Source organism: Cinclus cinclus, chromosome 4 (genome assembly GCF_963662255.1).
Source record: "Cinclus cinclus chromosome 4, bCinCin1.1, whole genome shotgun sequence".
Lineage (NCBI taxonomy): Eukaryota > Metazoa > Chordata > Aves > Passeriformes > Cinclidae > Cinclus > Cinclus cinclus.
Window position 1 is genome coordinate 67,369,884 of NC_085049.1, and position 15,359 is coordinate 67,385,242.

The following is a 15,359-nucleotide window of genomic DNA, read 5'->3' on the forward strand; positions in this document are numbered from 1 at the left end:
GCTGGTCCCCCACGTGCAGGTGAACAAAGTGCCAGGCTCTCCATCCCTGCCCGCGCTGTCTCCCGGCGCTCCTTGCCACATGGACAATTAGATTTATTTCTGGGAACTGCTTTTTCCTGCTTCCCGTGCCAGCAACCCAGGCTGTTTTCTTCTGTGGTCGAGCTCTGTGGTCGCATGTGGCTCAGTTTCGCATTTTTGGAGGCGTCCACATGATCTCCTCACATTCTCTTCCGCGCCAGGAGATCGGCGACTTTGCAAACCTGACCTCGCTTTGCCTCGACAGGAGGTCGCCTGGCAGGCCAAGGGGAATGCTTGTGCAAGAGGGGGTTTTTTTCTTAAAAAAAAAAAAGGCAGAAAGCAAACCCCAGATGTCCTGGAAGAGCCAGAAGCAAAATGACTCCGGCTCCCTTGGTGAGGCTGATGCTATTTAAAGCAGCTGGAGCAGGGGAGGTTGTACAATGCCCATTCTGTTGAGGAGGGCGTCGAGGGGGTGCTGGATTCAGTTTTGCTCTCTGGATGAATCCTGCACGGACCCTTCCTCCCTCTCCTGATGCTAGTGGAGCTGTCGGGGTGAAACACAGTGCAGGGTCTGTCTCAGAACTTGGAGGCTCAGTAAAGATATTCAGCTTCTGGGAGTGATCTGATGCACATGTCTATTTATTTATATTCCAGGAGTATAACATAAAACCTTTTTTTATATTTTTCACTCCCTGAAATTTCTCTATTTATCCCAATTGCATGGATGGGTTCCCATTGTACATGGTAGGATAACACAGATATTGGAAGACAGGATAGTGTGGAGACGGAGAACAGAAAAAAAGCTGTTTTACTCACAGAGAGATGCCTGAATCATATCTGAGCATATTTCTGCCCCAGACACTCCCAGCCTGGCCCCTGAATGGCTGTGCTGTTGTAGAATACAGTTTTTGCTCTAAGTATGTTTGATAAGCATTTTATTGGGAATGGGACAATCTTTGAGTAACCTGACAACAGCTTTAGGACAAAATTTGGTGTTTGCAGAGCCAGCACAGACCCAGTTGTGTAACTGTATCTAGGTTCAGGATGGAGCTGGAGTTCCACTTCTGGAAATGTTCAAGGCCAGTTTGGATGAGGCTTTGAACAACTTGATCCAGTGAAAAGTGTCCCTGCTCATGGCACGGGGTGGGACTGACTGGTATTTAAGGTCCCTTTCAAGCCAAACCATCCTATAATTCTATATTTAAAAAAATACTCAACACTAGGAAAGGCCAGACACCCAGATAGGACTGGAACTAAATGGTAAAGACAGAGCTTCCTCCGTTTCCTCCATACAGCACTGGGAGCTGTGTAGTTGATGGAACATGTGGATGACATTAGATCAGTAGGAACAACATTGCATTTCCCCCTTTCAATGTCATTACCCCATCATTGTCAGTGATCCAAAATATAATAGGATTTGTCCAGCTGATTTGTCCTGTAAACAAGCAATATTAGCCAGACACGTATTTACAGAAGGAGAGAGAGTGGAGAGGCAGAGTGAGGGAATAATAAAAATTCATTCCTCCAAATGAGGGAATGACCATTGGGGTCATTCTTGGGTTAGGGCTGTTGGTGGGGATCCCACATCAGGAGACACAGGGCTGTGATTGTGATGGTGTCTCTTCTCCCAGGGCTGGCTGCAGCCTCCCAGTCTCTCAGTCCTGCTTCCAGATTCGGCAGCAGTTGGAGCTTCAGTGAATGCACACTGCCTCTACAAACACTGAATTCCTCAAGCACCACGATCTGCACAGATAAGCAGCTGCAAGCGGGAGATTTTCCCTTTCAGGGCTCGAGTGCTTTAGTTTGTTGTTTAAACTGATAACCAGGCTTCTTTAAATTCATCTTCTGCTAGATGATGGGACCAGACACATCTCGATTCTCCCTGATACAGATGCCAGCCCTTGATCTCGCCTCTCTGTTATTTGTTGAGCAAGCCAAGCTCTCACCATTTCCCAGTGCTGAAGAGCAGCAGCACATACATCTCACTCATTACAGCACTTAAATCACCTTTGCAGGACCGTGGTGAGGCTTAATTAATGCTTTTAAGAGGCTCAGGGCTCTCAGGGTGAAGGTGTTGCCTGCATGCAAAGCAGCCTTGTTGTTTCATTTCTGCAGCGCTGTTGGCACGGGTGGCACTTTGCAGCCCAAACAATGAATTTTTTTCCCTGTGTAACAAAATAATAATTATAGCAATGGTGATGCAGTGAATTGCTGGTGGTGCCATCAAAGGGAGGTAGACAGACTTTATCTGACCAGGTGCTGGTGTGCATTCAATAGGAATGAGAGGGCTGGTCAGGGAAATGTAACATCCTTTGGGATAAAATGCAGCACCTTCTCTCAAAGGTGTCTTTCTGCTTACACAAAAACCCCTTTTCACTTAAGATCTCTTCTCTCTGGGACTCGTTCTCCACAGCTACAGCAGCACCAGAGAATATCAGTGCTGCTGTGTTTCAGGTGTGTAACAGAGCTTTGCTGCTGGAGTAAGTTCTTATAGAAGAGCTCTAGCAGCTTATTTGATCAATACTTCCCTTTTGAAAAATCCCTAAATGCTTATTTACCCAACAGTCCATGGCAGTTTCAAAGGCAGAGTCTCCACACTCAATAATCTCTCTTTTTTTGGGGGATGTGAAAAATTTTAAGTGAATTTTTCAAAGCACTGATCTGGGAGCCACAGAGATTATATTCCTCTGTTTATCCTTCAACGCCTCATCCACATGATCCTCTGAGCCAGCAAGGGGAAGTTTATGGGACCGCAGGAAAGCTCAGCTTCCTTTTATACCTTTTACAGTCACACTTGCTGCTCTTCAGCTCACATCCCTCCTTCTGGTTTGTAGGAATGAACCTCAGTGACCACACAGCTTTGGGGTGTGATTTCACCCTGCCTGCACAGCTTGGGGTGCTCATGCTGACATTTGGAGCCATGATGCTGGAAGTTTTCTGAAGAGATGGAAAAGCAATGTGCAAAAGGGAGATACACAGATGTTTGGGATTTGGAATGGGAAGATCTCCATGAATTGAATGTTTTATTATCTCAGTCTGCATTGCTGCTGGAGGTACTGTCCCTTCTCTGTGCCCACATCAGACTTTTGGAGTCTAACCAAGGCACTGCAAATGCCACTTAAATCACAGTATTACTTTCCTTCCTGGGGACATGAACAATTTCCCTTTAATCACAGCATCATAGAATGGTTAGGTTGGAAAGGACCTTAAAACTCACCCAGTTCCACCCCCTGCCATGGGCAGGGACACCTCCCAGTAGAACAGGTTGCTCAGAGCCCACAACAGCCCAGTGCTGCTTCCAGAGCTATCCCAGCAAAAGTGGGAACTAGAGATGGAGAACAAACAAACAAAAACATCTTTGCAATCGTGTTGCCATGGCTGTGACAGGGTCAGCAGATGCTGAAAGTAGGGCTCTGCATGTCTAAGGTATGACACAAAAAGGAAGGAAAGCAAACCTAGTGCCAGAATTGTATAAGTTTTGTAGTACTGGGCTCCAGTTTGTAGGGGCTCACTAATGGATTTAGTTTGTGCACATCTTTGGGCACTGTAATCATCCAGAAAGGCAGGACTTGGAGGATGCTGAATTGAAAGCATGAATTTACAGCACAATTCCTTTTATCCACAATTACTGATGATCACCCAGCTCTGCTGAGCAAAAGGCCTGAAGACTGAAGGAACCTGTTGCCCTCTGCAAGAAAGGCAGCCTCCTCTTCAGGAAACTGCAAATTTTACGATGTGGAGGAACATGGTGTGGACTGTTGGGAAGCCTTACACTCACAGCAGAGCAGGAACATAAATGCAGGCAAAAAAAGTCTGTACTCCATTAAGATTCTGCAGCACTCTGGAAACTTGACACCAGTCCTTGAACTGATGCTTAAACTACAGACCTAAAAACCAAATGCCTGTACCAGTTCTAGTTAATTTAAGTAACTTTCCCCTCTTGTTCTTGCATTCCTGAATTGTGTATGAATGAAAACCTCTCAGCACAGTGGGTGCAATTTCCCTGTAATTGGTAAAGTTACTGTAACTGCACTGTCATTTGTTTATGGTGACATGTAAGTGCACAGTAACCACTGCTGTGGGTGCATAAGCGAAAAGCAGCGTGCAATTATAATGTATTTCCAAATGCTGGCTCTTTATTCAGCTTCTATTATATCACAGAGCACCCTGGGGAAAGGGGCTGGGTATTTTTGGATGTCATTAGACCCCAGACCGGCTGCTGGAGAGGGGTTGGTCGGTGGTTTGTGCTATCTTTGGTTACTGCCCATCTCTTTGTCCACAAAATTTTGAGCTGCAGATGACAAAGATCTACAGCTGGCAAATGAGATCTACAGCTGCAGCCTTTTCCTGACCCACTGTCAGGAATGCCTGGGATGGGGAGGGCATCAAGTTCTGGGAATGATGTGGCAGGAGGGGAAAGCAGAGGGACCATGTCCATCCTGTGCTGGGATTTCATAGCTCGGCACAGCAGCAGGATGCAATGTGATGGCTCTGCTGAAGTTCTGTGGGGAGAAAGGGCAGGTGAGCCAAAATCCATTGATTTCACAGGAAATCATGGACAGAATCAGAGATAATGCAGGAGGTCAGAGGGCGAGGCAATCCAGCTCCAGGAATGCTGAGTACTGATGCCATGGGCAGGGCAAAGCAGCGTCCAGCCAGGAGTTCACCTTGCACTCAAACCATGCTCAAACCACCCAGAGAATGTGCACAGGCAAGCAGCAGAAGCATGAGCCTTGGGTACCATCCTGCTGTCGTTGGAAATTAAAGTCCTGTGGTTTGCAGGGAGATGGTTTGCATTATTTCCTGCTCTGTTCTGTGGGGATTTATGATTCAAGCCTGCTGCAGGTGACCTAGAGCCCAAATTTCTTAGCTTGTGTTTCTTCAGATACCATGCAGCTCCTGCTGCATGTCTTCCATCTCTCTAGATTTTTAAATATCCTGTTGAGTGCACATGAGTGCACCCACCTTCACCCTCACTCAGCCCTTGAAGTCAGGCAGGAAGGAGATCTTGCAGTCAGGTGATGGAAAAGACCTTGGATATCTCCTTGCAAAGACTCAAATGCCTCTAACTGTTGATTTCTTACTGCTGTTGGCTCCCTGGCCCTGCTGGCAGCACAGACATCCATTAATGTGTGCTCCCTCCATCCTCTGCATCAGCCAAGTCTGAGATAACAGGAGAAAGGAGCCAAGTACCTGCCACCACATGAAGGCAGGGCTGTTAGGTATTAGCTGTAAATCAAAGGCAAGACTTGGCCACTGGGACAGCCTTTATCCCTGGTGAGTCTGTGGAATTGCTTTGGAGCCTGCTGAGACATCTGGGAAAAAAGGCTCTGGTGCTTTGATTGAGGAGGAAGATTCTGCTGAAGTGAAAGCAAGGAGGACTGAGGGGTGGCTAATCCTTTATCGAGGCTTTTCCCCAAATATGGATTAGGCTGTGTTTGATTATCAGAGGCAAGTAGTGAAAGCAGATGTTTAAGGGACAATTGGTGTATTATGAGCAGTGTTTGCCCATGTCCCCTGATATTTGGTGCTCCTGCCACTTGTGCAATGCCAGTATGCTTGCTCCTGCTGGGAACGAGATGAGGGCAGGGAAGGAGGTGATATAACCAAATCTCTGACCCTTCTGCTGAATTTGGGGTTTTTGGGGGGCTCAGCAAATCCCTTCAGGACTGAGTCAGCACCAGCCTTGTAAACCCATCCGCTTCAGGAGAGCTTGGATGTGTTAATTACTTATTTGAAAGGCTTAATCCTAGAGATAGCAAACACCTGCCAGAATCCTGGAGATCAGGATTGTGCCATTCTTTTGCACATCCTTCCTATTTCAGTGGTGACTGTGACACTTGACTATGGTGTCACAGCTGTAGGTGGAGCCCTGGTTGGTGACACAGGCCGAGGTGGCAGGAACACAATCAGGTAGAGAGGTGGCTGGTGGGTTAAGGGAGGGCATTTATACCCTGGGAGCTGCTAATCCATCTCAGATGAAGATATTTTGGATATGCAGAGCACCTTATAAACCTGTGCTTCTCAGCTTCCTTCGGGCAGGGTGGCGGTGAGAAACGTTCCCTCGTTTGCAAACGGGAATTTGGTGTGGGATGACGGCAGTAATTCCAGCCCAGCATTCCAACTGCAGGCCCCCATTTCCTCCCAAGTTACCTGCTGGCTGTGGCTTTCTGGGTTGGATTTTAACTGCTCAGGATGTGAGAAGTGCTGAGATTATTCCCACCTCTTTAGACCTTCCCTTTGCTTCCCTCCTATCCCAGGCACCGTGGCAGCAGCTTTAGACGTGAATTCATGTCCTCACCTCCTCCTTCATTCTGGAAAGTCGTTAGCATGGAATTGCCAGGCAGAGAAGCTCCAGAGAGTTTAACGTGGCTACTTTATATTGCTGCTAGGAGTGTCTGGAATGGAAAATAAACCTGTGCTTGCAACTCCTGACCCTTTCATCATAAATCCAAACTTCCTTACGTGTCTCTCTTTGCTGCAGAAGATGACTGCATTTCTGTCTCTACAAAGGCCTGTGTGCAGCTGAGAGCCACAGCTGTGCAGGAGCAGGGTGGTGTTTATTTGTAGGGTTTTGCTTGCTGGTGTTTTTTTGGCAGATGATCCCCAAAGGAAATAACCCAAATATGTTAAATGAAAATAGCTTTTGTGTGGCGTGTGGCTTGCTGGCCTTGCTCCTGTTCCTGGGGGAGGGCTGTCCACATGGCAAACCACAACGCTGTGATTGCTTCTCTGGCACCCAACCAGCAACACGTGAGTGGACACAGAGTTCTAGAATAGTTTGGGTTGCAAGTGACCTAAAGACCATCAAATTCCACCCCCTGCCATGGGCAAAGGCATTTTCCACTATCCCAGGGTGCTCCAAACCCCGTCCAGCCTGGCCTTTGACATTTCCAGAGCTCCAGGGGCAGCCACAGCTTCTCTGGGCAACCTGTGCCAGGGCCTCCCCACCCTCATCATAAACAATTTCTTCTTTAAATCTAGTGACTCCACCTTCTTTAAAAGATGCGCCCTGCTATTTCCCTGTAAGTGCTTCTTACAAGGATGTGCTCTTCTGTAAAAAATGGCAGGGGAAAAAAGATGAAATAAATAGGCTTAAATTTAATTTTTTGTCTGTGTGGGATTATTAGCCTCATTAAGGGTAGGTCTGAGTTCAGCTGGAACCCAGTCAGGTGGAGGAGGGACTACCCAGTGGCAATTAGATTAATGAAATCTCAGCAGGTTGGAGACAGGCTGTAAATCAGCCACAGGTGTTGGTGCTTAAGGCTGTGATTTTTGGGGGCTGTGCCCTCCCAGGCTCCTTCGTGGGATGGGAGTGTCCAGATCACATAAAAGGCAGCCAGATGATTATGTGGATCCTTTCTGCTCTCAAATGCTTCAGCAGGAGTAGTTGGTTTTGGCTGTGCTTCTCCAAGGAGGATGCTTCTGACTGTGCCAGCTCTGCTGTATTCATCGCATTTCACTGCTTGTCAGACTAATTTCCTCTGGTTTTGGATGGAGCTTTGTACCCTGCACCACCTTAGGTAAGGTGTCTGCTGGCACTATGAATCTTCTCATTGTTTTGGTGGTGAAGAAAGCTGTCTCATTTTCCTTGAGAACTTTTCTCCCTTTCTGCTGCTCTGGAGTTTCCTGATTGCTGCCTCAAGTGATTCTTTTCTGCTCATCAGGCCCTTAAAATGAGCACTTGATGAGTTTGGTTATACTCTTGAAACACAAACTGTGCTGACCTCAGAGCTGAAGAATTTCTGGTCAAGTTGGGCCTGACTTGAAGACCTGGATTCTTGGATCTTAGGTCCATAGGAAAATTCAGGTTGGAAGGACATCAAGGGGCCGTACAGTTGGGCTGAGGGAATCATCTGGAGCAATTTTGTGGTCCCCTGGCTCTGTTGGAAGGTGCATTTCCAGCTTGGTTGGGTGGTTCCTTCTCTGACAAACCTCTTTCCCCATGTTGGTGATGGATTTTCATGTACCAGAGATGTGTTGTAGATTTTTCCTGGACCTTTTTGCTGGACTAGCCTGCTGCTGGTGGAGGCTGCTGATGTGCTCCCCTAATTGCTCTTTGAGCTGGTGTTTTAGCTGTGCTAAAAAGGGCAGTCCACAAACACTAATGACTCCTGCAGGCCAGAGCTCAGGCTAGTTGATCCCTCCTAATGGCTCTTTGAATTCCTCCTAGGCTTTATATATTTATAAGCACATTTAGGACACATTATTCTTCTATTCAGCAAAACCATCTATAATTATTGCCTATAATTGCTGGGTGAGGATAAAATGAATCAACCATCAGGCTTTTACTGTTCATGAACTCAAGCAGGGAGCGTCACTGTTTTTTTAGCTGCTTTTCCAGGAAGATGTGAGTTGAGTCAAAGAGAATTGTCATGGTCCTTTAGTACTGATATATCAAAACTAGGCAACCTTCCTGTACAGGTAATTATTGCTTTTCCAGGCCTTACTCCAGCAAAACATTTTAAGTGACTGCTTAACTTGAAATCTGCAAGTGGCCCCAGAGAAGTTAATAAAGTCCAACTGCCCGGGCAGTTGTGTGCTAGGATATTTGGAGTTTTATTTGATTTATTCTGTGGAGACCTGTGACCTGTGTTAGCTTCACCTGCCTTGATGGTGCATGAAGGTAGAAGAGCTGCCTGTGCCATGATCCTGCTGTGTTTCTGGAGCTCTCTGAAGCCCAAAGAAACACCCTTAGGGATAACTGGACATTGCATTTATTTAAGTGAAAGGATCCCAGTGGAGCATCTATCTGGTGAAAATCCTGTTGAGTTCAAATGCGGTGGGTGTTGGAGCTCAGGCAGCAGTATTAATGAATAGGGATATTTCTCTTGTTGTTGGGAGTTCATGGATATCTCAAACAAAAGTTGGAAAGTCCCGTGGTAGCTGTGGTAGCTTCCCTCTTCTCCAGAGAACTTCAGGGAATAATAGCATCCTAGTAAGGTGGAGAATCACAGAATGGTTTGGGTTGGAAGGCACTTAAAGGGAGGAAAGGCAAGTGCTAATGTCCTTACAAACAGCTCGATGGGTCTTTAGGAGGAATGGGTGTTAATGTCTTTGAAATGGGCTTAAATGTCGCTACCAACCACAGTCTGTATAAGTTCCTTACAAAACCAGGGAATTGTAACTACAGTTTGAACTCCTGAGCTTTAGGGTTGGATAAATGGGTCTGGGCAGAACCCCCGAATCCAGAGAGCCTGAACTGCTGAGCTTTGGGGGAAATTATATGTTCAAGGGAGGGATATGTAGTTTGGCAAGGCTGCACCTTCCTGGTACCTCAGCAATGGGGAAAGCAAGAGGGTGAGTTAAGGATAAAAGAAGGGTGCATCCTCTGAAACCTCGAGAGAGAAACCCCATGGGGGTATGCCCTGGTGGACTCTCTCTCTCTCTATTCGAATAAACTTGCAGAGCTCCTCTGTCTTCTTTATGGACACTGGCTTTTCACAGCGTGATTTCCCCCACACCATCCATTCCCACCCTCTGCCATGGGCAGGGACATCTTCGCCTATCTCAGGTTGCTCCAAGCCCCATCCAGCCTGGCCTTGAATACTTCCCAGGGATCCAGGGGCAGCCACAGCTTTCCAGGATCATGTGTGCCAGGGCCTCACCACCCTCACAGCCAAAAATTATTCCCATCTAAAGCTGCTCTCCGGCAGCTTGAAGCAATTGCATCTCTCCATCCCTTACTCTGAGTTATGCTCCACTCTCTTGGAGCCCCCTGAAGTACTGGAAAGGGCTTTAAATTTATGTTATTTAATTCTTACCACAGTCTTTTCTGCAGATTTGGCTTGGGCTGACCCTCTCTTGCTCAGACAATGCCTGGACACTCCTTGGAGGATGATAATTTCCAAGATGTAACATAAGCAACCTGACTGAGTTTAGAATTAGGAGAGGGGTGGTTATTTTAACTTGATAGATGTGACCCTTAGTGTTGGATCCCAGGTCCAGAGGACAGGTCAGGGTCTATTTTATTTGCCAGTGTGGATTTAGCTCAGTGGGTCTTACTCTAGATCTATGGGAATGTTGTGGGGTTTTTTTGTGGGTTTTTTTTTTTTTTTTTTTTTTGGCCAAAATTCGGTATGTTAAAGACATTTTCAGCAGATTTTCACTTGATTGGTGAGACTTGACTGGTAAAACTTACTGGTAAAGTAGTAGCAAAAAAATTTAATGTAATGTATCCTGCTGGGCTGTCATTCAAGAGAACCAACTTTCCATTTCTCCTTCTGGCTGTAACTCACTGTACAATTTTGGAGAGTTGTGTCCTGTCCTCCCTGATTTTTGTCAGCCTGTGTAAATTACAGGCATGTTATGCAATGAAGGGATAGTACCCAAATGGCTAAAAATTGGTGGCTTCAGCTGTTTCCCCCTTTCTTCTTTCTTTCTTTCTTTGCAGCTGTTAACAATTGATGACAATTTCTGTGGCCTGGATATGAATGCCCCCTTGGGAGTATCATCCATGGTGCGAGGGCTCCCCATTTTCACTGAGGATGGGGACAGGATGACCTCGGTGATTGCCTATGTCTACAAGAACCACTCCTTGGCTTTTGTGGGCACCAAGAGTGGGAAGCTCAAGAAGGTAAGACTTACATGATCCTCTAATTCAGGTTTTCATGTTTTTATGGTGATTTAAGTGTTGCCTAGAGCATGAGCGCAGTCCTTGTCCTAAGGTGCTCCTTTTGAGGATAAAAAAATGGTTTGGTTGGCAACAAGACTGTTTCACCCTCAAGGACAGAGATGATCTGAGGAAGGATAAAATCCTTTTTCCAAATGGTTATTCATCAGGAAATTATTGCTTCAGAAGTCAAACCACATCCCCAGTCATAGATGGATGTGATGTAATTTGCATCCAACAGAATTTTCTGTGTTCAGACCGTCTCTAATTGAGTCATTGATCACGGGGGTGCCTATGCATGCTGGAGAAAAACTGACTGGGGCTGAAGTTTGGGAAACAGGATTCATGCTTTGGAGATCTTTCTTCAGATTTCCTGTGATTTCCCCACAAGCCCAGCACGGGATTAGCAGCCGTCCCATTGACGTCAGGCTGGGGGTTTGTGCTGGAGGAAGAGGGTTTGCACCTAAGGAAAGTTGTGTCCTGAGCCATCATGAGCTTTATGTTCACGGCTGATGCCACATAAACAGACTCTAGAGTGTGTTAGTGTTCCTCTCTGGGCATCCTCCCTGGAAATGTGCCCGTTGCACGGCTGGGATTTGCCTTGTGAAGTACTCAGAGAGGCTGGAGAGATGGGATCCTCTGCCTGTGGTTTTCCCAGGGAAAGAAGAGTTGTTGGGAGTGAGCTAATGATGGACACTGCCTCTGTTTCAGCCCCTCTATACCAGTCTGACAATGCTGGTATGAATGTTCAGCCCAGGAGTGTGGTAAAACATTGCCTGCGCAAGGAGATTGTGGCTTTGCTGTGGTAATGGAGATGGGGGAGAAGCTGGGAAGGGAGGTTGGGCAGAGCCTTGAGATGTTTTAGGATGTTGTTTTCTCTTCAAATCCCTTTTCCAAGCCAAGACTTCCAAGTTGGGGCGAATGAAGTGCTGTGAAAAGGTGACCCACTGTGGCTTGTGGGGAGTGAAGGGAGTTGTTTGCTCATGGATGCTTAGGGGATAGTCTGGAATCTGTTTTTGTTTCCCTACCTGTTTCTTCAGCTAAAAAGCAGGTCTGGGTTGTAAATTCAGATGGCATTTCCCCCATGCTGAGGGAGGAATGGGATCCTGCCCACTGGAAAATGTCTCTGGCTTTGTTCGAAACAGAGGAAAAGCTGCTCGTGCTTTTGAAAAGAAAATATGGTAGTATTTTTTTTTCCCCTTTATTCACGCATATGAAAAGGGAGCCAAATTGGTTTTTTAACAGTCATAATAAAAATAATCTCTTCCCCTGGCTAATAAGGTTTTGCTTCCCTGTCATGGGTGATATCTTAATAATCTTCAGTTCTCAGTCAGTATCTTGGAGGGAGGGAAATGGGGTAGCTGAGATCTGAATGGTAAATATTGAGAAAACCTAAATGCTTAATGACTGCTCTCCCTGCACTCACAAGCTTTTGATTGGGGTTTTCTTTGGCTTCAGGAGAAGAAAACTCAACCACAGCTCTGTCTTAGCTTTTGCAGGTCACATTGCAGAATCCATGATCTGATTCCTTTTAAATAGGGGAAAATAGGAGAGAAAGCTTTCTGTGCTTTATGGAGTGTGATGGGGAGCAGGGACAGCCTTATAGGGTAAAGAATGAGGAGATGAGAGCTGAAGTGGCTGATGCAATTTGAGGAAGGGAATAAAATTGAGCTTTTTCCTAAAGTGCTGAATATTCTGCTTGTGGTAGTTCCCACATTGGGTGAGTTGGAGCAGGGCTGGAGCCTTGGGCTGAGATTTGCTCAGGTGAATAAATTTCCCTCAAAGAGACAGAACACAAAGCAAAATGGGGCTAATGGGGCCTCCCCTAACCACATGTGATTGTTTTGGACCAGTTGACCCAGACTCCTGGAAACCTTTAAGTCTTGTAGGTTCAACCCAGTCCTTGCTGTGACTTCTGCAATCCCTGACTCTCCTCCTCACATTGTCCCCTTCAGTGGTCCAGAGGGTGTCTGACCCTGGGACAAACCACTCCTCTGGGTGGTTTGGCACTCAGGATTTTCCCTTGATGCTCCATGACCCCTGCCATGGGCTTTCTGATGCTTTGTTTTCCACCTTGACTCATCAATCAGGTGCTGCATTGGGATTGCAGCTCCAGCATAACCCATGATTTCAACATGAAGTTTGTGTTCTGCTCAACAACAGTGGTAAATTGGAGTAAACCTTGTAGGATTAGATGAAACTCCTGGACAAATCCCAGGACCTGGGATTTTTTTTTTTTTTTTGGTGTGTGTTGTTGGGTTCTACCAGGCATGTCACACTCTGCTGCTTCTCCTGGTGCAGTGCAGCTCCTCGGTCAAGCTGAAGTGGAATATTTTGGATGGCATGAAAAAGGAGTTCTGAGATTATCCCCAAGATAGCAGGATTTATTCTGCACTTGGAAGACTCGCTGCAAGTCATTACAAGATGGTTTTGGAGAAACTTTTGCTGCTTTTTTCCCCTGTGGCTTCAGTATTTTCTTCTCTGCGTGGTTTTTTTTTTCATACATGAAAGTGGCAGACTGTGTATCAGATTTGGATTTATGTGATCCATGAATGCTCTGCAAAATACCCACAGTCATAAAGCAATATCTGTTAGTTCATATACAAATGTCACATGTGTCAAAGGAATTTATCCAGTGGCACACACAACTGAAGGAAAATATTGTGCTTTACAGGAACATATCATTAAAATGAATACTAGCAGAGTATCAAGAATCTGCCCGTGTAACCAAGACAACAAAGAGAAAAGAAAAGGAAAAACCAAGATAGAGATGGGGTAGGGAAAGTGTGAGTGAAACCGAATGACACAGTTGGCCCCAGCTATTTCACTGCCCCAGGCAAAATCCATTTTGCAACCCTTGCTCATTCACAAAGCTCCATGTGCAGTCCATCAGGAAGGCACAGAATATTGTGCTGGAGAAATATTCCCTCCAATTCTGCTGCCTTGTCCGTGGTGCAGCCTGGCTCTGCAGAATGAAGAAATAAATAGGATAAAAATGAAGACTGGCAGAAAAGGGGAAAATTCTCTTGTGCATATCAAACACAAAAACCACTGCCCTTGGATTAAAGGTTTAATGGGGGCTTGTGTCTTCTTGAGGATAGAGAAGGGTGGTTCAGTTCTTTGCTCTGCCAGGAACTTCTGGTGTGTCTCCATGTCTCATTTTCTCTCCTGCAAATGGCAGGGAATATTTTCCTTGCTCAAAGAGTGCTTGAGAGAATGAATTCATTAAGTGCTGTGAGATGTGTGATCACCTCAAACAGCTTAACAGATCAGGTGGGATGAAAAACCAGCTCCTGACCACTTGTGGCATTGTTTGATGGGAAATAGTTAATCTTGCTGTGCTTTGGTTAGAACCCAGTGTCTGTGATTTCCTCTTGTGCTGGCTGTCCCATGGTGTTCCCACATGTCTGTACTGCTTTGGTCCTGAGTGTTCCCACAGTTTTGGTGTAATCCAGGGATCCTGATGGGTTTCCTTGGCTGCAAATCAAGGGGAAGGCTTCAGGCTGAAAAGCAGTTGGCAACTCTGGGAGTTTTTAGTGATTTCCTTCAGGAGATGCAAAAAACCCCCTCACTTGAGCTTAGCAAATGTCTATTTTGTCTCCCTGCAAACAGCACAGGAGCTATTCCTGGGGATGTTCTCCCTGCAAACCGATTTGCTGTAGAACAACCAGGTCCCAAAATTCCACGGCTTTTTATTTTTCCTTTGCTCACTCTCTCAGTCCAGTGCCAGGAGAAAAGCAGGGATGTACCAGTGTTCTTGGTTTGGATTTTTTTCCTGGTGCCACTAGTACCTGGCATCACTAAGGGAGTGTAGCAGTATTCCATTGCTACACTCATTGCTTCTGTGAAGATCTTTTCCAGTCAGAGAAATACAACTTACCTGCAATTATTCTGTATGTAGGTGCAGGTGTAATGGGAGAGTTGAGCTTACAAATTTCAGCTTGGGAGCAGCCCCAGGAATTGCATTCCTCACAAAGCAAAGCTCTGGTGTATTTTGGAATGTTTATTTGATAATGGAATAGTAGAAATTTTCATTCATTTGAAACTTCCCCATAAGAAATTGTTTGGTTTCTTTTTAGTCCATCCAGATATTTCACTCAAAGCCTGTTCTATGCTGAATTCCTTGCAGACAGAGAACTCTGGTTTAAGCACCAACACTCTCACTCTGTGGGCTCTATTTCATTTTTCATCAAATCCAATCAGTTTGTTGTCTTTGAAGGGTTTTTAGATGTGGAATGTCATGTGGAGTGAAGGTTTTCATTCAGATCAGACAGCTCTGAAATCTGGCCAGCACTTTCCACTAGTTATCAACTCTGTTTAGGAGAGCATCCTCAGTATTGCCCAGTTCCATGGGTTATCCATCCTCTGAATAACCCTGAACCCTTGGGTTCATAATAATAATAACCATGCTTTCCTCAGATCCAGAGACAAAGCAGCACAGGGAAAATTTAAAATCTGAGAGCTGGGATTTGCAGTTCTCATTTTGGCCCCTCTCACAGTGGTGTTGGGGAGGTGCTAAGTTGTGAATGGAACTGTCCAAGGTCAGGTTGGATGGGGCTTGGAGCAATGTGGTGGAGCAGAAGGTGTCCCTGCCCGTGGAATTTGTGTCCCTGTCCCAGCCAGGGGGTTGGAATTTGCCTCTCATCTGAGGAGCTGGTGCTGGGATTGCCAAGCATGGAATGTCAGTCTGGTGGTAACTGCAGGCACAGCCAGACATCCCCACTGCTTC

At 46.0% G+C, this 15,359-nt stretch overlaps 1 protein-coding gene across 1 annotated transcript in view; it reads left to right on the top strand.

Moving 5' to 3' along the window:
- The window catches only part of PLXNA4 (plexin A4), a 392,054-nt gene that overhangs the window by 8,372 nt on the left and 368,323 nt on the right, over positions 1 to 15,359 (top strand). The window contains exon 2 of the mRNA XM_062492432.1: positions 10,412 to 10,594. Coding sequence (XP_062348416.1) covers positions 10,412 to 10,594 — 183 coding nt within the window. The remainder of the gene's footprint in view (positions 1 to 10,411; positions 10,595 to 15,359) is intronic.